Below are 20532 nucleotides of genomic sequence, written 5' to 3'. Positions count from 1 at the left end.
CCTCTGTCACTCAGTACCATGCACACCGGGCATGGCAGCTGCTCAGCAAATTCTTATCAGCTGATTGCGGATGCCTACCATGAGGGCTGATGAGATCCCGATGTTATCCTCAGAATTCAGCAACACCCCTTTCTTTCTGGATGCCCGTAAGTGCACGAGAGAGAAGGACACAGAGGGGGAAGGAGGACGACGAGGCGAAGGATGAGGAGGAACCTACAGGAAGCATCTCAGAAACGTGGCTTTGGGGGCAGAGAGTGCCGAGGCAGAAAGAAAGAGAGCTTCGGACACATCGAGGTTTTTGCAGCAAAGGGCAGAACTGCGGAAGACGCCTCCAACTCAACTTACTGGGATTATGATAGAAGAACTTTCCGTTAGTGCTGGTTTTCTCATAAGCCCCGGAGAGCTCCTCACAGGTGCCTCTCCTGGAGATGTACAAACCAGAAGAAAGGTAACCGCTGGCAGAGACCGAGGTCCCGACACCCACTCTCCCACAGGGTCCTTTCCGCTTTTTTTTTTTTCCCCTTTTTGTAACTTGGAAAGTTAACACTCCCAAATGTCTTGTTTCAGCCTCACCCCAGTGCTAGGGGACCCGTTCACGTTAGGAAGGAAGAGAGGGACAGAGACAAAAGGGACTAGTCCATGCCATCCTCTCGGCAAAGCCAGCACTAAACATCAGCTTCCTTCCCCAAATCTGCACATCAGACTGACACGTGGGGAGGGGAGGGTGATCAGTGAATGCTTTGATGTGTTTATTACCCTGCGTCTCTCTGGCCCCAGTTCCCTCATCTGTGAAATGGGGATCGTGAAGCCTCACATGGCGGTCATGAGGGTCCATTGAGATACTATTAAACAGCTCACAGTAAGCACTACGAACACACCAACTGTTGTTACAATGACTGCTCATTATCTTATTAACATTTATCAAGCAACATCTGTGTGCTGGGCACTGTGCTACATGCGGAGGACACGGAGGAGGGCAGGATGGACTCTGTCTGCTCACGGACCCTAGAACTGAGTGGGGCCCAGGGCCAGGCCAGAGACCCAACGCAGTCAGTGCGGTGCCATGCGGAGAGAAGCTTGAGGTGCTCCAAGAGCACAAAGGAAGGCATGTAACCTGAACCTTGGTGGCGGTCAGGGAGGGCTTCCTGAAGGATATGACACAGAACCTGAGTCCTAAAGAGTCCACAGGAATTAGCCCAGGGAGATGGGGAGAGATTTTCCCAGTAGAAGGAACATCAGATGCGAAATGGTGGAAGGTTCCAGGAACTGAAAGAAGGTCGACTTGGGTTGGTCACAGAGTACCTGGTAAGTGCTGGGAGAGGCCCAGGCCACATCAAAGGAGCTGGATTTTATTCCCAAGGGCCATAGGGAGCTATGGAAAGGTTTAAGCAGACTTGAGTTTTCAAGAGGCCTTTTGTTTGCTGGGTAAAAGGTTTGAGATTAGAGATGGGGAGGAGGGTAGACAGCCTGGAAAGAAAGGCAGGTGGCCTGGGCCAGGGCGGGAATGGTACAGAAGGGAGAAGCGGACAGCGTGGAGAGATTTAGGAAGAGAAAGGACAGGGCCTGATGGTGGACTGCGCGGCCTGTGGCAGCAGAGAGAGGGGTCTTAGCACCTGCCTCCTACCCAGGTTTCCAGGTTGGGTCCTGGGGGCTGGAAGGGTCCTGACTGAGCTAAGGACACCCAAGGATCAAGAGCAGATTTTGAAATAGGCATGTGTTGGGGTGCTGGCCCCCAGGTGCTGATGGGACAGTTCAGAAGGCGTGCCCTGGGCGAGGGCGGCAGAGGGACCTGGAGCTCAGAGGCAAGGTTCCTGCTGGGAGGAGAGCTCAACTCTCCAGGACAGGGTGATGACTGAGGCTGGGCTGGGGTGGCAGGTGGGCCCTGGCCTCTCCCCCCCTCCCACCCCACCCCCTCACTCACCGCCAACGTGTGCTGGTCATGCTGATCTCCCCATCCGTCGCCCCCTCGCCCAGCACCAGCGTGCTCATGGACATCCTGTCCATGAACTTCTTCAGCCACGGGCAGGTGGAGCCCATGGCCACATGAAACCACTTCCCGTAGATCTAGGAGGCAGCCACAAGCTCTGAGGATCTGGGTTTGCCTCAGACCGCAAAGACAACTTGCCAAACACCTGCTCCCCTCCCTCCTGTCAATGAGAAGCTGTAATGTCTGACAGCTAATCGGAGACCACGCAGCTTCCAGGACGGACGGAGCCTAATGGTGGAACTTCCGTCCTCACGGCAAGCCTAGGAAGTGGGAGTGCAGATGGGGACCCACCCCGCTCAGTGGAAGGCCTTACTCTGCTTAGGTAGAGGATCTGTGCTGCTCACTTGGATGAGGCCCCGAGCCCCAGGGTTGAAGGTCATCTTCAACCACTGCTCCCCCAGCTGTCTTTCGCTCCTCCAAAGACAGGGAGCTCAGCACCTGGCAGGCAGCCCATAGCTCCGGGCTAGAAAGGATCTCCCCTCCTTGAACTAACTCAGGACAAGCCTGCTACCTCCTCCTCTTGGCCACAAAGCATAGAGTTGAAAAAGCCCTCACACATCCTGAGGAATGAGCCAGACCACTGCAGCACCCCCCCGCCCCACCGAGTGCCCCTCCACCCACAACCCCTGCTTGTCTCTGAGCATAAACAAAATCCACGGCTAGAAGGGTCCGAGAGCCCCTCCAGGTCACCCAGTGACTGCGCCCAGAGTGGGAGCTGGGAGGCGGTCCTGGGGCTCCCGCACACTGCGCCTGCCCAGCCCTCTGAGTCCCACCGGCTCGATCTCTCTCCTGCTTCTCCCACGTCTGCCCTGTGCCACCCGGGATCTCCGTCCACAGCCGGGCCTGTGAGGGCGGCGCACCCAGGGTGGCAACAGGTTGTGGGGAGAGGGGAGTGGCCGAAAGCCGAAGGGCTGGGGAGGGGGGGCAGGAAGTCACAAGAAGCTAAGCATGTGAGGGGGCTGCAGGAGCCTTCCCCAGGGTGGGCTGCAATCTGTAACGGAAGGCACAGAGCCCCCTGCGGCCCAGGGGGGCAGGTTCACACAGGAGATCGTGAGATCGTCAGACAAGAGGCTCGCAGAATGGCAGGTGCATAGCGTCGTAGCGAACCCCAGACGGTCTGAGCAGGCCCTGAGGAACCCAGCCCTGAGTTCCAGATTGGGAGATTTGCAACCCACCCCACCCCCGCACCCGCAAGGCCCAGCTGCTCGGACAGCCAGCCGTCGCCGCCAGAGAGGCCAGCCTTACCCGAGAGATGTTGAAGTTCTCTTGCACTTGGATGGCGTCAGGCGGCGTCAGCACGGGACTGGCACTCACGGCCAGGCAGGCAGTCAGCAACAGAAACGGAGCCCTGAGACTCCACATGGTTCTGGGCTCTTCTGCCTCAGGTGTCGCTCACAGGCTCTGTCTGGGGACAGGAGCCACCGCCTCTCTGCCTACGGCAGCTTCGGACTGAGGCTGGGGAGGGGGCCAGCAGCTTGTAGGTGACCTTGGTATTTGCCCTGCTCAGCCTGAACCAATCAGGGCCCCAAGCCCAGGTCTGATCGATCCCTTGCAATGTCCTGCCCCGGGTCAGTGGTCCCAAGGAGCCAGGGTGGCTGTTTCAGGGGAGGCACTGGCCAAACACAACCTGGCCCAGGTGCAGCCCAGGCTCCCCGCAGAGAGGAGATGAGCAGCCTGTCGCCTTTCCCAGTGGGTCATCTGCCTGAACCTCCCCCTCCAGTGGGAGCCAGCAGAGTGAGCTCATCGGGCCCCTTCCTCACACAAGAAAACAGGAGGCCCAGGGAGAAGAAACGACGTAGCAGAGCCCACGGGGGGCGGGGGGAGCGTCTAAAGGCATAGTCCCGATGAGGACGCAGGCATCCTGTCTCCAGAGTTCCCTCTCTGACCCCTGGCTTCCTGGAGTCCTAGCAAGGAAGAGTAGGAATAATAACGATGATTTCCACAGCAGCTTCCATTCCCTGAGCACCTGCTCCAAACCAGCTTTGTACCAACACTTTACACGTACCACAGAATGGAATTCAATCCCTACAGCAACTCTAGAAAGTAGGTGCTGTTTTTCCCTCTTTAAAGACAGGGGACTTGAGGGGTGCCTCAGCCGGTGAAGCGGCTGCCTTCGGCTCAGGTCATGATCCCAAGGTCCTGGGATTGAGTCCGGTGTCCGGCTCCTTGCTCAACAGGGAGTTTGCTTCTCCCTCTGCCTCTGCCCCTCCCCCCAACTCGGGTGCGCACGATGGGTACGTGCGCTTTTTCTCTCTGAAATAAATAAGTAAAATCTTTAAGAAAAACAGAGAATAAAGACAGAGGATTTGAGGCTCTGAGAAGTAGGGTGCCTTGCCCCGGGGCTCCCTGCTGGGAAGCAGAGCTGCTGGGACAGGCGGCAGTGGGCGGTGGCTGAGAGCATGGACTCAGGAGCCAGCCTGCATCCCGTGCTGGCCTTGGGCGAGTGACGTGTCCTCCCACTGCCTGGGCTTCCTCATCAGTGAATGGGGACGCCAGTTGCTGGTCCACAGAACTGTTGTGAGGTCAGGGGCACGGAGCTTTGCAAAAGCCCTAGGGCAGCGTCTGGCACGTGGTAAAAGGTGAATGTGTTTGTAGCAGGTTGAACACAGTGTCCCCAGCAAAATTCGTGTGCACCTGGGACCTCAATGTGACCTCATCTGCAGAGGCAATTAGCTAAGATGAGGTGATAATGGATGAGCGTGGGCCCTACATCTAACGCCTGGTGTCTTAATAAGAGAAAGGGGAGGGAGACTCAGACGCAGAGGGACGCAGAGGGACGAACAGGGAAGACAGCCATGTGAAGCCCAGGACAGGGATGGGAGCCAGCTACATACGAGTCAAGGAATGCCAAGGTCTGCTGGGACTCACCAGAAGCTAGGAAGAGGCAAGCAAGGATTCTTTTCTAGAAACTTCAGGAAGACTGTGGGCCCACTGACAGTCTGGTGTCAGGCTTCCAGCCTCCAGAACTGGGAGAGAATACATTTCTGTTGTTGTAACCCACCCAGTTGTGATACTTTGTTAACGGCAGCCTTAGGAAACTGTATACTGTTCATTAAACAATTTCAAAGAGAATTTTTAAAAAAAAACCTAGGTCTGTTTGTCTCCAAAGCTCAAACTCTTGCCCCTGCTACTGTGGGCCCTCTCGGTGAAGCTCTGTTTTCCAACAGTCAAGAGTCGCTGTCCTTACTTCCTCCCTGTTCTTGACATGGAACATTCCATGCTCACGGAAGGCCCCCTGCTATGGCTGGGCATGCCCCCTTCAGATAGGGGGTTCAAAAGCAAGAGCCACGTTCATGTGAGAATCCAGGAGAACCCCCTCCCCCCAGCGGCACCAGTAAATGGTGTGTCACGTCCCTCTGTAAGAGCCACCCAATACCTTCATCTCTCACCAGTATCAGGTACAAATATGTCTCTATTCCTAAGTGACTGTTTCCTTTGCTCCATCACCAACACCTTGGCTACTGACGGCATTTCCTTTTTGCTTTGGCTGCCAGGAAGCTCAAAGCCATGTTACAAATTTTATCACACCACCCATCTCGGCTTAGATTTCTGGGGACAATTACCTTCCCTCTTGTTCACAAGGTTTCTCAATCTCTCATGGTTTGGTTAGCGGTGGTAGAAGGAAGGCAGTCTGCCATAAGAGGCATTCAGAGAACTGGGAGCCAGAAGCCCTGACTTCTCTTCCACTATCTTTGCAGAGGACTTTCCCTCTCTAAAGCCCACTTTCCTCATCTATAAACTGAAGATAACAGTCCTTGTTCTGTCCGCCAAGAGGTCAAGTGAGGCAGTGGGTCAGAGTGCTCTGTAAACTGTCCACTGTCCCACCTGGTGATGAACTCCAGCTTTCTATCTGGGGGGAAACTGAGCTGGTATGAGACTGAAACACTAACAGTCAGGAGGAATAGAGCCCTCTCTGAAGCTTGCCCACAGCCTCACGACGGCTCCTCTGCTCTTCCCAGCAGGTCTGCATTAGGACTGTCAACGCCACTGACCCCACGGGAAGGCTGGGGAACACAGGGGTAAAGACAAATACTGGCCTCTTTAGGACAGAACTGTTCATTCAGCCACACGGCCTCTCCCGGGGGGAGGGGGGGGCAGAGGCCTAGATGTTGATCTCCTTGCCTGCCTCCAGGGATGTTTGCTATCCTGAGATGATTAACCAGAGCAAACAGAGAGAGCAAACTCTTCCAAAGCCCACCTGGACTTTGAGCTGTTTTTTAAAAAATTAACCCTGGACCGCAGGATGCAAGGTCATTAGTGGTCTGGGGATGCTGACCCCTCTTCCCCCTCTGGCCATCAGGGCGGGAGGGTGGAGGCTCTGGGGCCACCTCCAGAACCAGCCCAAGTGGAGGCGGAGGGCCTACCATCCAGGAGGTACGGCAGGAACGGAGGGTCATTTTCAGATGAACACATGGGGGCTCAGGGAGGGAAAAGGACTTGTTCAAGGTCACCCAGCTTACGGCTGAGCTGGGGTGCTTGGTGCTGGGGGTATGATGGAGCACACGAAGGGCCTCCTAGAGTTCACTCCTCGTGGGGGGCGGGGGGGGAGGAGAAGATGGTAAGTCAGATGGTCACTGCAGTGATGGGGCACAGAGGGAGGGGAGGGGGGTCTAACCTGCTGGGGAGTTCGCCAGACAAAAGTGCAAGGGGGCCCGTGGAGGGAGGAGAGGGTGCTCCAGACCGAGGGACAGCACCACTGGAGCCGAAGAGGAGGCAGATGGCGAGACAACGATGTATCTGGGAAGCAAAAACCAACCAGCCAACCAACCAGCCAACCATCCAAACTACGGAGCTGGAGCTTGGGCGGGGGAGTGGGGGAGGGGAGGCAAGTAGCGAGAGTGAGGCTGCGGAGGGGGCCGAGGCCCAGCATGTAGGACTGCGATGCCAGCCCAAAGGTCTGCTCGTGAATCTGGAATGGGTGGGGAGTGCCAGTGGGTTTTCAGAAGGGAATGGCCCATCAGATCTGTAATCGGGAGAGATCCATGAAGAGGGAGTGGAAGTGAGGGCCAGAAAGCAACTCCCTACGAGGTTCTCCAGGAAGGAGGAAGGACCAACAGGGACATCAAGGCCACAGGGCAGGACTCAGACCAGAGGGCGTGGTCAGAGTTCGGGCCTTGGTGGAAGGGGATAGCAGGGTCCTTCCTTCCCTACGAGGAGGTATCCAGCCCCAGGCCTTGCCCCAGACACCTGACTCTGCGCAGTTCCCCTGGACTCAGAGTGTGGCCTGCCCACTCATGGTGAAATTGGAGGTGGGCAGCACCCGGACTCCATAAATAGCATCAGGAGAGGGGACCTTCCACTGCTCGGCTGTTTCTATGCTTTACTTCTTCCCCACCCATCCCAAAGAGCTAGTCCACCTACAACTTTGAGTCCCAGCCCTTGTGATTTGCTGGGTGACCATGGGGGGGCAGGCTTTTCCTTCCCTGACCTCACCTTCCTCATCCAGACCTGCAAATGAGGCTAAAGCAGCTCACTGGACACGGCTGATATAAGAGCTCAGTGAGGGACATTTGTGAGCATCCTCCCTGCTCCCCAAGTGTGCACACTGGAGGGGCCTGCATCCTCACAGGCACCTAGCACAGCGTGGGGTTCCAGGTAAGGGCCCCAGAAATGCAGGAATTACACTGCCAGGAGGTGAGAGCGCCCCATGTCCGCTAGAGGGCAGCAGAGAACTTCTAGAAAGACCACCCAGGTTTGCTCAGCCGGCTCCACACAGACCAGGAGCCAGAGGCCTACAGCAAAGGCCCATAGAAGTGGTAGAACCAGCACTAGAACCCGGCCTTCCTTGCCCCAGGACTGCTTCAAATCCCCTGGGGAATATAGAACATTCAGCCTCTACCTTGCCTATACCCTACCTAGCTACAGAGCTGGATGCTTAGATGGGGCCCTTTTAGAAACAGTTTCCTGGAAGATTCTCCTGGTGAACCAGACTTGGGTGCCACTGCTTTAGACCACAAAGGCAGACTCAATTCCTACATGTGCCAGGCCCCAGGCCGGGCGCCCTACAAGCACATCTTACTGAATCCTCCCATTAAGGCTCCATCACTTTACTACAACGGTTGCTCTATTTTAGAGAGAGAGAAACTGAGGCTAAGGGCTCAGGTGAACAGGTGCTAAGGCCACCCAGCTAATAAGTTGTGATTCGAACTCGGATCTGTCTCCCTGACACCTGCGTCACTCTGCTTACCTCCCAGACCCTGTCCCCTCCTAAACAGGACCTTGGGCCCTGTTCTTTCAGACACCTGGAGCAGAAGGGTGGGTCATTGCCCTCCACTGGACTCCTCACTGCAGGAGTCAGGCTTACATGTGCCTGCTTCTCCCTTCCCCAGCCAAGAGCATGCTCCGGGCCTGCCACACCAAGACCTGACCCATCCCTTCCTCCCTGGGGCGGAGCAGTATGTCAGGCACTTAGTAGGTGCTCAGTGAACACATACCAACTGACTTCCTTAGAGCTGTGAAGGAGAATGTAGGTCAGACCCCCAAGGACCACCAAACTACAAGGCAGCTGAAGGAGGCTAGAAGATTGGAATCACTACTCCAAGTCCTTAAATCATGATCAGCGAATGACTAGAAAGCTCAAGGACACAGTCCAAAAGGCAAAGAGACTTTGTTTGGTGGTGGCATTTCCTTGTGTCCCCAGTTTTGAATTAGTCTGTGTGCCATGGCCGGGAGGACTCCCAAGCTTCATTTAGCAGAGTGATGGTCAAGCGGTTGAACTTTGCTTCCAGACAGACCTGGGTCCCAGTTACGGCTGTGCCTCCTTCTTGCCTATGTGATCCTAAGTGACTTCACCTTTTAGGATCTGAGTTTTCCCCTCCATTAAATGGGGTTAAGAGGAGCCCATGGGATGTAGAGGAATGAAATGATGAAGGACAGGTCATGTTCTTGCTCCTTGAAGAGAGCGGAGTGAAGAGTGCCCTTGGATGTTGTCAGTCTAGCCTCCTGACTGTGGGAGAGGCAGGCTTAGCCTGGAGAAGCAGCTTGCAAAGTGAGACACTCTGGAACTGAGTGCCCTTGAGGTCCAGGGGACAGAGCTTGTGGCCACTGTCCAGCTCCCTTTGCGCCAGTGAAGAAACAGTTTTCCCAAAGGAGTAAACATCCAAAGACTGGACTGTTTCCAGGAAGAGGACCCAGGCATTTTCCTGCTCTTTGCAGGCTGGTCTTATCTGTCCATTAAAGCAGGACCTCCAGGGACCTGCCCTGACTCTTGGCTGACCGAGCTGATATCACCGAATGTCCTCAGATGGACTAAAATAGCTCGTTCCCAAAACCTCGAGGCAAGCTGGACTTTTTGGAAAGTCCCCCTGGCCCTCCTTCAATGAAGACAAATGAATGTCTCTTAATTAGCCCTGGCAGAGCAGCGGGGACTCTTCCCTGGCTCTTGCACGGGGAGACAGTCCTGGATGGCCACTCTCTCCCTGCAAGAATCCACGTTCGAAGAGTCACCTCGTAGGAAGGAGCCGGCAGAGTGGCTATCAACCAGTTCATGAGTCTGAAATGACCAGGGAGCAGATCGTGACAATTCCTCTCCTGCGAGGACAGGAACATTGCACATGTGTGCTGAGAGCATCCGTTATTAATAATAACAGGAATAACGATTAGCATTTATGTAGCACTGACCTGGTGCCAGGCTCTGTCCTCAACAGTTTATGTGGAGTTGCTTTTAATCCTCATCTCCTATCTTCTATGAGCGCTTAGTAACTTCTCACAGGATAAACCTATCTTATCCCCACCTTACAGAGGAGGAGCCTGAGGTTCAGAGAGGTTAACTATCTTGCCCAGGCTCTCACAGCCGTAAGTCGGACTGAGGCTGGAAGAGGGGCTGCATCTGCCCAACGTTCCGATGCCTAGAGACTATCCAGACCTCCAGCCTGACAGCCAGTAGACCCCTGCTTACACTTCCGCTGGCTGCTATGCCGGGCTTCATAGCAAGACCCCCCCCCCCCCGCACCACACTGCCCCCACCATTAAAATAAAGGAAGGGGGATCTCTGGAAGCCCAACAAGGGCACAACAACAGAAGTCACCTAAGAGAACACAAACTATCCCTCAGAGGGGCTGAAATCAACCTGTTGGGTACAAACCTGAATATGAATTTGGGGCAAATGTGTCACTAGACAAAGGGCAGACAGACCCCGAGAGAAGGCAGGACACGTCTGGGAGGTGAAAGGAGGCTGGTGCAGCCAGAGCAGAGATGGGAGGGAGATGTTCTCGGCAGTGGGGTCTGCACACTGTCTGACATTATCTGCACCCGCTGGGGTCTATCTTGGGCTTGAATGCCCAGAGGAGACCTCAAAAGCAGCACAAGGACCCACAGGTGTGCTCTTCCTAACCTTAAGTCCTACAGTGATGCTTCCAGCCAAACTCCTGTTCCTGCACTGGCTGAGAGGGAGGGTCCCCAAGGATCTGGAGAATTCAGCCAGGGCTCTAGACATCTAGATTCATCTCTAGATTTGCCAGCATTCTAGGAACTCATGGATGGCCTTCCAAGCTCTGCTGAACATCCCCCTCCCCAGCTAGAGAGTTCAGAGAATCCTTCCCAAATTCTACACACAGTTTTAAAATTTCTGAGAGATCATTTAAGGATCTGGGATTCCAGAAAATGTCTACAGTGCTTCAGGATTTCCTAGAGCATCCCTCAATTCTGATGTACCAGAAACCTTCTAAGCTTACAGTTCTGGAGGACGATTACCCTATTTCATGGGGCTGAAGAAGCGACCTCAGATTCCAGCATCCTGGGGAAGCCCGATAGCTTTCAGGGCTCCAGAAGTGCCCTCTGGAGTCCTCACATGCTAAGGACCACTGGACTTGAAGAGTCTTGATACATTACTGGGGTCCTCTGGAATTCCTCCAGGGTTTCAGGATTCTGGACAAGGGGCAGTTCTAGAGCAAGGATGTTGACCTGGAGATGGACACATGGCCTAGGAGATGGGGTGCTGGAAACTGGTCTCCTTGAGTCTATCTGTGGGAAAGTAAGTGGGGGTTTTGCTGAGCTGGAACTAGGAAACTGGAAAATCATGGCTGGCTCCAGCGGAAGGAGGAATCATCCAAACACAAAATGAACCCGCAATAGCCAGGGTCCCCCTGGGTGGTCCCTGTCCACCGTCCCGAGGCAGCTGAGGAAAGCTCTCACGCTCAGTGCCAGGGGCCTTCCCCGCCGGGGGGCTGGAGACCTGCCAGCAAGCAGGGCCCCCATACAGTGAGAGAGAGAGAGAAGGGCTCTGGAGAGGGGGAGCCCAGGCTCGAGGATGTTGAACCACTGGGGCCCAGGTGGCACCACAATTACTTAGAATAGAGATGGCACTAACCAGGTTCACCCTCCTCCCCTCCTTCAGGTCTCCGCATGAATGTCACCTGCACCCCCCTATTTAAAATTGCACCCACCCTGGCAGATGGACCTCCCTGCTAGATTTTGCTCCATGGCATTTATCACCAAGTTCCCTCTATTCTGCTCTTTTTCTTGTTTCCTGTGTTCGGTGACGGTAAGGATTCTTAGGCTTTGTTCAATGCTGGTCCAAAGTGGGTTCTCCATAGGGATTTGTGGAACGAATTTTTTCTGAACCCAGATCGATTTCATCAAATGGTCATATTGACTGAAAGTTGCTTTTGGCTAAACTGTCTGCAACAAGCAAAGCCTCGTGCTGTACTCTTTCCATCCACAAGTAGATTTAATCCCTGCAACTGTCCAGCGAGGGGGTACTACTATAGTAGCCATCCTGCAGATGTGAGGACTCAGGTTCGCAGCAGTGAAGTCATTTGCCCAGGATCACTCATGGTTAAGTGAGGAGGCAAGATGCGCCCGTGTGTGGTTCAGTCTGCGGACTGAACCAAGCCCACTCTGCTGGGCCCAGTGGCCTGTGGCCTCTGGTTGTCACCCCTCGTCCTGGGCCCCGCCTTCTTCCACTGAGTCTCCACTGTTGGACACCCCGAATGCCCAGTCACACGTCTTGCCTTTCAATACCTGGCTGCTGTGAGCTTCCTGGGCAAAGCCAGCGTGTCCCTGGTCAGTCCTGTTCACCACCCTGGTTTATGCCGATGCCAGGAGTGTTGAATGAATGAATGAGCGAACAAAGGTAGGAATGAGCCCTGTGGGTCTCAGTTTCCCTAACTATAAAATGGAAGAGTAAGATTAGTCCCGTCGCTCCTTCTTTAATGAGATCCTCCCACTAGCACCTCCAATTTCTCATGTCACATCTGGACTTCCCCCTAATTGTAGACCCACTGCATCCCCCTGGGATCCTGATATCCTCTTCACCTCCTGACCCTCACTTGAACTCCACAGACAAGGAGTCTCACCTCCCATCTAATTGGCTGAACACCATAAAGTGATCCAGGGACGGTTCAAGGCCTGTCCAAGGTCCCAGGAAGTCTGTGGCATCGGAACTCAGACCTCAGGACCCCTCCAGCACCAGCACGCATGCAGCCCGCACAAAGGTCAGCTGGAACTGGTCTCCCTCACACTCCCGCACGGAGACGCTCACCATTTGATTTCCCCACGTCTGCCCTGGTACATGTAGCAGTTGCTCAACTAAAACTTCTATCATATACGAAGGAGATGGCAACCTGGACTATTCCTGATCAGAAGGGGCACGCACCTCTGCCGAGAGTCCTCTTCTCCTCCTCGCGCTCCCCTGAGAGTCCCTCCTCTCTGGGATGTCTCCACGCAGAAGTGCCTGACGCCCCGAGAGAGGACCCACCACATTCGGAGCCGACACCTCTCTTTATTCGTCTATTTCGTCACCTGCTGCCTGGCTTCTCCCAAATCCAGTCTCATCTCTCACAGTCCGGGGCGGCACCCTCCCTCTGCTCCCCCAAACTGCCCACCAGCTCCTACCCGCGGCCCTCAGGAACTCCCCTCTGCCTGGCAGGGCAGCTGCCATCCCCACTGTGCAGATGGGGGGACTGAGCCCTGGAGCGCAGAGCCCAGACCAAGGTCACGCGGCGGTCTCCTGGGTTTCTGCTTTGCCCTCAGCAGGGAGGGAGGACTCGGCTGGGGCTCCGTGTAGCCTCGCTGGGGGGTGGCTGGCTCCGGCCGCGACGGAGGGAGCTGCCAATTTGGTCTCTGAGGGCCTCCAGTCTCCGGGCCAGGTTTGGAACTGCAGCCCCACCTGAGGAGCACACGGTGAGACTCAAGGCCTGCGCTCCCTTGGGCCCCTCCCCGCCCAGAACTACCAGTGTCCCAACACCCTCTGGGAAAGCCTCAGGGGGTTCCCCGCTCCCTCAACATACACCACGGGCTCCTGCACACATCTGGACATACAAGTGGCCCCGGGAAGAGAATTCCAAGTTTGGGAATTGGCTTACAAATCGCCTCTCAACACACACCCTGTTTCAGAGATGGGAAGACTAAGGTCTGGAGAGGGTGGGTCTGGCCCAAGATCACAAAAAAAAAAAAAAAAAAAAAATCCCACAAAGGGCCCCTCCCTCTCTCTCTTCTTCACCTCTCAGCACTGGTGACGTGTTCGGGGGCCCCATGGGCAAGGGAGGTGCAGAGGGTACCACCTCCTCCTCCGTCAGCATCTCTGCCAGGACTCGGGTCTGAGTCCAGTCGCTAGGACTCCTGGGCCAGGGTGGGTTGGGTGGTAGGAGGTGAGCCTTCGAGTTCCCAGGCCCGGTCCCCTCCTCCCCTGTCCCAGTGCCCCAGGGCTGGCCCACCTCTCTCTCGGACACTTGGCAGAGCCAGGGTTGCATGGGGGTGCCCAGGGTGGGGGCTGGGCAGAGAGGGGCATGCCACCTGGGGCCTTAGGGCCAAACACCTGCAGGAAAGACCAGAGCCCCCACTGGGTGACCCTGCCTCTACGTGCCCCCACCTTCCTGGTGCTACCACCATCTTGGCCACGTCTGCCCCCACGGGACACCAAGAATATCAGGTGGACATAAAGGTGCAGGGTCTTGGTCCCTTTTTCTGTGGGCAGTGGGTAGCCCTTGGAAGGTCCTCTCTGGAGACAGGAACTCCTTGAGGGCAGGAACCGTGTCTGGTCTCTGTCGGGATTCTCGGTGCCCAGAACTGGGGCTGGCACAAAGCTGGGAGCTTCGGGGAGAGTCACGGAGCAAGTGAACGAGCACGTGAGTGAAGATGTAAATGAGCACTGTGCGAGCGGACGAGGGAGTACGCCAAGTGAGCGAGGCTCCGTGGCGTCCTGAGAGAAGGCAGGACGGGGAGGGGGCCGAGGCGAGCGAGCCAGCCTTTCCGAAGCCTGGGTCGGGGCCCACACCTAGCCCCTCAGCCTGGGACCCTGCAACTCCGGAGCCTCCTGGGCCGCTGACCCCCTGGATCAAAGTCTCCAGCTCTCCCCTGCTCACTCCCCGCCCCCATGCCTGTCCTACCTGGGGCAGGTGGTGCTCCCCCCGTGCGCAGGCCCAGTGGGCCAGTGGTGCTCGGCACAGGGGGCAGAGGCTGTGGCAGGGGCAGGAGCAGAGGGGTGGCAGGGCCTGCAAGAGGGCATGTCAGAAGTTTCGCGCCGGTCCTGTTCCTCCCCCCTCCCAGCCGGGCAGAGACTCACGTGGCATGGCGGAGCCGGCGCCATCACACAGGGACACTGTGGGGCTGGGCCGGGGTGGGGCTGGTGATCGGAGCAGGCACAGAGGAGGCGCCTGGGGAGAACAGCGGGGTCTATGCCTACAGCCCGCAAACCAACACCAGGCTGGCTGCCACGTCCCCCCTTTTAACACACACTCAGGGAGCACTTACTCCATGCCAGGTACCGTTCTCCAGGCTTTACATACGAGCTCATTCAATCCTAACTTTACAACCACCCTATAAAGTAGGCACTGTATTACCCCCATTTTATAGAAGAGGAAGCCCAGGCAGGCAGAGGTAAAATGACTCCCCCAAGGTCACACAGCTAGTAGGTGGCAGAGCTGAAATTCGAACCCAGGGGGTCTGGGTCCAGACTCTTGCCCATTTCACTGAGCCACCCTTTCCCATCTGCCCTCTGTCCCAAGGCCTGTCTCCGGGCTGGCAGCCATGCTCACCGCTCCAGCTCCTGCACCTGCTGGGCCAGGATGCGCTGCTCATCCCGGGCCCGGTCCCGGCTACTCTGCAGCTGGCTGTTTTCTTTCCTGGAAAGAGCGGGCCCCAGGAAGGTGACGGGAGGCAGAGCTACCAGGAGGGGTATCAGTTAGCTCTCCTCTTTGCGGGGAGAGTATGAGCCCCAGGAGGCAAGGGGGGACAGCAGGGTAGCGTGGATGAGGGAGTAGTGCAGCTTGGCAGAGCAGCCCACAGGGGAGGGGTGGGGCACAGTCCCCCTGGCTGAGGCGGGCCCTACCTAAGCCTCTCATTCTCCAGCATGAACTCCTGTAGCATCCCATAGAGGTTCCGCTGGGCCCAGGCCACCCGTGCCCCACTGAGCCTTGAGGCTGCAGGGAAGGGGAAGATGGCTGGATCCACAGGAGCCCCAGGCCCTATCCTCACCCCACCCCTGCCTCCAGGCAGCTCATACCCTTGGGGTCTATTTGCCCCAGTTGGGACCGCAGGCAACGGTTCTCCTCCTGGAGCTGCAATATCTCAATCTCCAAACGCTGGGGTTGCTTAGGCGACTGCAGAGAAAGAGGCCCAGAGCTGCTGCTTATGGCTGTACAAGTTGTGCACTGCACAAGGGCTTCCGGGGGTGGCTGAGTAGAGCCTAAACCCTAGCCCACGCTTCACTGGCCAGCCTCGCATCCTGGCACAAGGCTACATCCGCCTGGAGGAGGCACCTTGTCCTATTGCTATCAAAGCTGTATGCCTGGAGGGCCTACTCTAAGCTAGACCTGCTCCAAGTCCGACCTTAAACTCAGTTCTGTTCAAACCCTGGCCCAGATTCTGACCCCAAACAAGACACTACGTCAGATCCCAACTCAACTCAGACTTAATCATGGTACCAACTGGGACCCTGGCTATCCCCCGAATCATATCCCAAATCGGACTGGACCCCCAGACATGCCCTAACCCTGACCATGACCCTGACCCCACCCTACCCAATCATGACCCCATCACCAGGATTCTGACTCTAATCCCAACTCTGACTCAGTCCCAGACTTCTCATGACACCAACTCAGGCTCCAGCTACTGCCTGATCCCCAGCTATCTCCTCTGCCTGTGTCTCCCTCCATTCACCTTGGGGGCCTGTGGCCGAGTGGTGACGCGCTGGGCTCGGCTTGCATATCGCAGGGTGCTGAGAGTCTCAGGAAGGCACTGGGCTGAAGGGGACACGCAGGCCACCTGGGGAGGACTGCCCCTGAGTGTTCCTCTCCGGGACCGCCTCCCTCGGGAGCCATTCCTCCCTGCCAGCCCCTCTTGGGTACCATGAGGGTGACCCCGCGTCCCCCCAGCGAGTCTGCCAGCAGCTTGGTGAGCTTGCTGTCCCGGAAGGGGATGTGGCTCTGCTTCCTCTGTGGGTCCAGCAACAGGGAGATGCAGTGACCTGGGTGGGACAACAAGGCCACCCAGCTGGTACATGCAGAGCTGGGATCTCCACCCAGGCCCGTGTGACTCAAAGATCTGTCTTTCTACAAGATCTCGTTACTCGGTCAGACCGGTCTCTGCCACTCGACTGGGGCTCCTGAGGGCAGAGATGGCCCTGTCAGACCACCCCTGAACCTCGCACTCAGCAGGGGCTCAGGAAATGAAGAAGAGTTCCCTGAAAACCTCCCCGTGTGGGGAGAGGAAGGGACCATCAAGGCCCAGTGACCTGGGGTGGGGGTGGGAAGAAGGTCACTTCCCTTCTCTTCATGGGGCCGCAGTATTCCCAAGGGCACATGGGACAGGCTGAATGTCTGAGGGCTCAGCCTCTGCACTTGAGTGTTTCTACCTCTCAAATGAACATGTACCTTTATAAACCCTCAGCGTTTATAGACCCATAAAGTTCTAAGAGGGGAGGTACCAGTCAATAGCATGGTGAGACCAGGAGGAGGCGGGTGGCTCCTGGGTCACAGCTCTTGACTCCCCACACTACATCTCCTCTGGTTTCCCCCACTGGGGACAGCTCTGGGCCAGGCTCAGGGGAGGGACATGGGAAGTCTGCCCAGCTGGCCCCACATCTCACCCAGGGCCAGCAGGCTGCGGTTGATGCTGTTCGCCTCAAGCATCAGCTCCCCACGGGATCCTGTGGCTGCCACCTTCTCACTGCCAGCCAGGTCTACAAAGCACAGCTTCCCCCCCATGGGGGGCTCCCCTGGAGGCACCTGTGGGACAGGGAGATCAGGGCTCGATGGGGACTCGGGAGGAGCCGTCCCCACCAAAGTCACAAAGCCAACGATTTCCACTATTACCTCCAGCGCATGCCCAAGTCGCTTTCTACATCCAGAGGCAGACCCCTGCTGGGTGGCCCTGGGCCAGCTCCTTCCCCACGTGGGGACACTCACAGTTTGGCGGCTGATGTAGAGTGTGAGCAGGGCATGGCTTCGGCTGGAGGCCTGGTTCAGGGTGTGAGCTGAGCTCCGTCGGCGGCTAAGACCTAGAGGGGGAAAATGGCAGGAGCTGGACCTGGTAGGAAAAGCATGTCGTCACCGATGAAGAAAAAGAAGCAAGGGCATTCTGGGAGAGGGGCCAGCCTGTGCAAAGGCACAGAGGCAGGAAAGGGGAATGAGGGGCTGCTGGGTCTGCCTCTAGCACGGACATGTGTAAGGAAGATGAAGAGTACTGAGCAAAGGAACGTCCGCTGAATTCACATTTTGTGGACATCTCTCCCGTTGCCTTGTGGGGAGAGGGGGAGAGGGAGAGGGAGAGAGGGAGGGAGAGGGAGGGGGAGGGGGGGGGAGAGGGACAGACACTCAGACAGAAAGCTCAGCTCTGGGCACAACTTTGGGGCCAGAACCCAGAGTCCCAGTGTCCCCAATGCCTGCTACAGGGTGGGTGCTCAATAAATATTTGATGAATGAATGAGGCTGGAAGAGAAAGAGGGCACATGCTAGCCTAAGAGGTATGACCTTTACCTTTAAGAAACTGGAAGGGTCTGGGGGTCTGGAGAGGAAGACGGATGTGGTTGCTGCATGTAGGGGAACAGACTGGAAGGGGAGAACCTTGAGGTGCAGAGACCTCCTCAGGGGGCAAAGATGGGGCCTGACCAAGGCAGAGGCCCTGGGCTGGAGAGACCATGACCCTGACCCCACTCTACTCAATCATGACCCCATCATCAGGATTCCAAGAGTTTGGATAGCAGAATCTGCAAGCCTGGTGTGGGGTGGGGTGAACATCTCTGGGCTGTGTCTGAATTGTTGGTTTGCTGGCCCTTTTCTCCCACACGGATCATCACAATCCACAGCTCCAGCCAGGGGCTTGGGGTGCAGTCAGTGAACAGCTGAGGAATGGGCATCCCCATACCCCAAAGCACCCCTGAAGTAGCACACACCCATTTGCAGAAGTTCCATCAGGGACCCCAGACTCCCAAACTCCACCACCCGCAGCTGCTCCACATAGAAGCCCCGGGTCTTGCTCCAGCGAACAGGGAGGGGCCGGGGAGATCCCACGCTCAGAAGGTCTCGAACCTGAGATAAGGGTGGTAGGTGAGGGAAGGGGCCCTGAGTCCACGTTCCATCCACCCCCAGCCCTTACCGACAACAGTCCCCCAGCCTCTTCTGTCCCTTGACCCATGCTCCTTGGAGAGAAATGCCTCCTTTTCCTGAGGGCTGTCTATTCATCTCAGTCCCAAACCTGCTCATTGTAGATCTCCAAATAGGAGGCACGGAGGGTAACAGGCGCGCTCAGGTGCTGCACCCGGTCTAACAGCCAGGCGAAGGTCCTCTGCATGATGCCAGCTAGGTTGTGGGGTACGGGCACACCCTCGCCCTGGGGGCACAAACAGCTGAGCCAGGGACTGGATCATGATCAAGCACAAAGTAGCAGTCATAACTACCCTTTGTAGAGGACTGCCCTAGTATGCGCCAGGAACTGTGCCAAGTTCCCGTAGAACATCGCCGGCAATCCTCGGTCAGAACTCTCACTTCCGTTTACAGATGAAAAAACCGAGAGCTACTAAGTAAAGCGGATAAAAGTGGCTCCATATTGGGCAGGCGCCGTCCCCTCTCCGGTCGTCAGTTTCGCTGTCCGCAAATAAACGGGGCTGGGCGGCACGCAGGCCCTTCACCCTGGAAGTGTGTGCCACCCGCGGCTCCCCAAGGCTTCGAGGCTCCCGTTCCCTCCCCGCTCCACCTGCGCTCGGCCCACCTGCGGAGGAGGCCCGGTCAGGGTGTAGGTCTTCCCGGAGCCGGTCTGGCCGAAGGTGAAGACAGTGCAGGAGAAGCTGCGGGCGGCAGGGGCGCGGCTGGACCCAGGCGACGGCCTGCTGGGGCGGCGGGGGTAGGCTGAGGGCCGGGGGGGGGGGGGCTGTCCCGGGGCGCGGGCCGTCAGCGGGGCCTCACTCACCCGCGCAGCGCCAGCTCGCCCAGGCGCCGCACGCCGCACGCCCGGAACACGTCCTCCTGCGTGCGCGCCGCGTCCAGCACGGCGCCGAAGCGGAACGCCACGTCCGGGCCGCCGCCGGGGGGGCTCACCTGGGGGAGGGGGCGGCCGAGGAGGGGCGGGGCACGCTGGGGGCGGGGCCTGGGAGGGCGGGGCTCACGGGGTTGTGGGGGGAGGCTGGGGCCTGGGACAAAGTTGCCCCCGGGGAAAGGGTGGAGGGGCCTTCAGGTAGGTTTGTGGGGGGGGGGCGTGGGAGGGGGAGAGGGGTTCCTCACTTGCAGAGTCCGGGTTCCCGAGCAGTGCAGCGCGCTCTGTTCCCCTCGACGCAACTCGGCGGCGCTCATGGGACGCACCCTGGGGCCCGTTGGGAAGGCGGATAGTCCATCCCGTTGTCGCTGCCAGTCCTGTCCTCCCTCGTCCCCCTCACCCCCCAACCAACCTATAGCTACCTGAGCACCACCTGGATGGGCGTTTCTGGCCCCTCCGGCCCCTGCTCCAGGCTCCGCGCGGGGTCCCTGTGGCAGCAACGGGAGTTACCATCCCTGAGCCCAGAGGCTCCTCGAACCTCCCAGAATCTCTGCTTACCCGTCGGGAGACCCGCGTTCCTCCATGTCCTGCTTTGCACACGGAGTGAGCTCCGCCCGAGTCTCGTTCCTTTCTCTCCCCACTACCCTCCCTTTTCCACCACACTGGGACTGGCTATACACACCTTACACCCCCCACCCTCTTTCCCCGTTCTCAGGCAGCCATCCATCCGGAAAGGCTCCAGCCTCCCCAGCGCTAGCTAGTTAAAGATTTACCCACCCCCACCTCTTCTGGAGAAAGTCTCCAGCAAAGGGACCCCTAGCTAGGGGGTTCTGGAGTCTGAGGATCCCTTGCTCTTGTCCATTCCTATCAGGAGGGACCACCCAGACCAGCCTCTCCTGTACACAGATGGGAATAGGGAGGCAGGGGTAGGAAGGGCTCAACCAGGGCCATACAGCAAGCCTGGGCAGAGCATGGACCAGGCCCTTCCTACTCCTCACCTACACCTCCTCCAGCTTAGTAATCTTCCTCCCTCCCTTCCCCACCCTGGCAGCTCCAGCTACTTGGCACCCCAGGGCCCAGGAAGGGGGAGGCGCCTAAAGGAGTGAGAGGGGCCCAGGTTTCAGCTCTCAGAAGGTCTG

General features: G+C 57.4%; 2 protein-coding genes across 5 annotated transcripts in view; both read right to left on the bottom strand.

Annotated features, from left to right (window-relative positions):
* AMBP (alpha-1-microglobulin/bikunin precursor) overlaps positions 1-3378 on the bottom strand; it is a 13247-nt gene extending 9869 nt beyond the window's left edge. The window contains exons 1-3 of the mRNA XM_025888073.2: positions 3233-3378; positions 1922-2064; positions 346-422 (exon numbers count right to left, since the gene is read on the bottom strand). Coding sequence (XP_025743858.2) covers positions 346-422; positions 1922-2064; positions 3233-3349 — 337 coding nt within the window. The 5' untranslated portion in view covers positions 3350-3378. The remainder of the gene's footprint in view (positions 1-345; positions 423-1921; positions 2065-3232) is intronic.
* KIF12 (kinesin family member 12) lies at positions 3372-20532 on the bottom strand. 4 transcript variants are annotated; one of them, XM_073905870.1, is made up of 20 exons: positions 19952-20532; positions 19816-19881; positions 19642-19720; positions 19331-19458; positions 19133-19208; positions 18620-18754; positions 18318-18453; positions 17332-17423; positions 17013-17151; positions 16273-16391; positions 16085-16189; positions 15429-15525; positions 15255-15345; positions 14962-15048; positions 14490-14580; positions 14314-14418; positions 13642-13742; positions 13428-13546; positions 6603-13094; positions 3372-3442 (listed from the first exon to the last, which is right to left on the bottom strand). In XM_073905870.1, exons 1-19 carry the CDS (start codon positions 19975-19977, stop codon positions 12955-12957), a joined length of 1932 nt encoding a protein of 643 aa, XP_073761971.1. In that variant the 5' UTR covers positions 19978-20532; the 3' UTR covers positions 3372-3442; positions 6603-12954. The 4 variants fall into 4 exon arrangements, with proteins under 4 accessions (XP_073761971.1, XP_073761973.1, XP_073761972.1 ...); XM_073905871.1 differs by lacking the exon at positions 3372-3442 and adding an exon at positions 13216-13312 and having other exon boundaries at positions 12963-13094; positions 17239-17423; XM_073905872.1 differs by lacking the exon at positions 3372-3442 and having other exon boundaries at positions 12959-13094; positions 13428-13742; positions 17239-17423.

Source organism: Callorhinus ursinus, unplaced genomic scaffold, assembly GCF_003265705.2.
Source record: "Callorhinus ursinus isolate GAN/ISIS: 27379988/994484 unplaced genomic scaffold, GSC_fseal_2.0 scaffold24, whole genome shotgun sequence".
Lineage (NCBI taxonomy): Eukaryota > Metazoa > Chordata > Mammalia > Carnivora > Otariidae > Callorhinus > Callorhinus ursinus.
The sequence above is the reverse complement of the archived record's forward strand: the minus strand, read 5'-3'. Positions and strand labels throughout refer to the sequence as shown.

What these genes read in the sequence shown, in the direction of transcription:
- KIF12 (XM_073905870.1), bottom strand. Translation starts at nt 19,977, where the DNA reads ATGGAGGAACGCGGGTCTCCCGACGG. An exon ending in CCCATCCAGGTGGTGCTCAG is followed by an intron (nt 19,721 to 19,815) that starts GTAGCTATAGGT and finishes AACGGGCCCCAG; the next exon opens with GGTGCGTCCCATGAGCGCCG. An exon ending in CGGGAACCCGGACTCTGCAA is followed by an intron (nt 19,459 to 19,641) that starts GTGAGGAACCCC and finishes CCCCTCCCCCAG; the next exon opens with GTGAGCCCCCCCGGCGGCGG.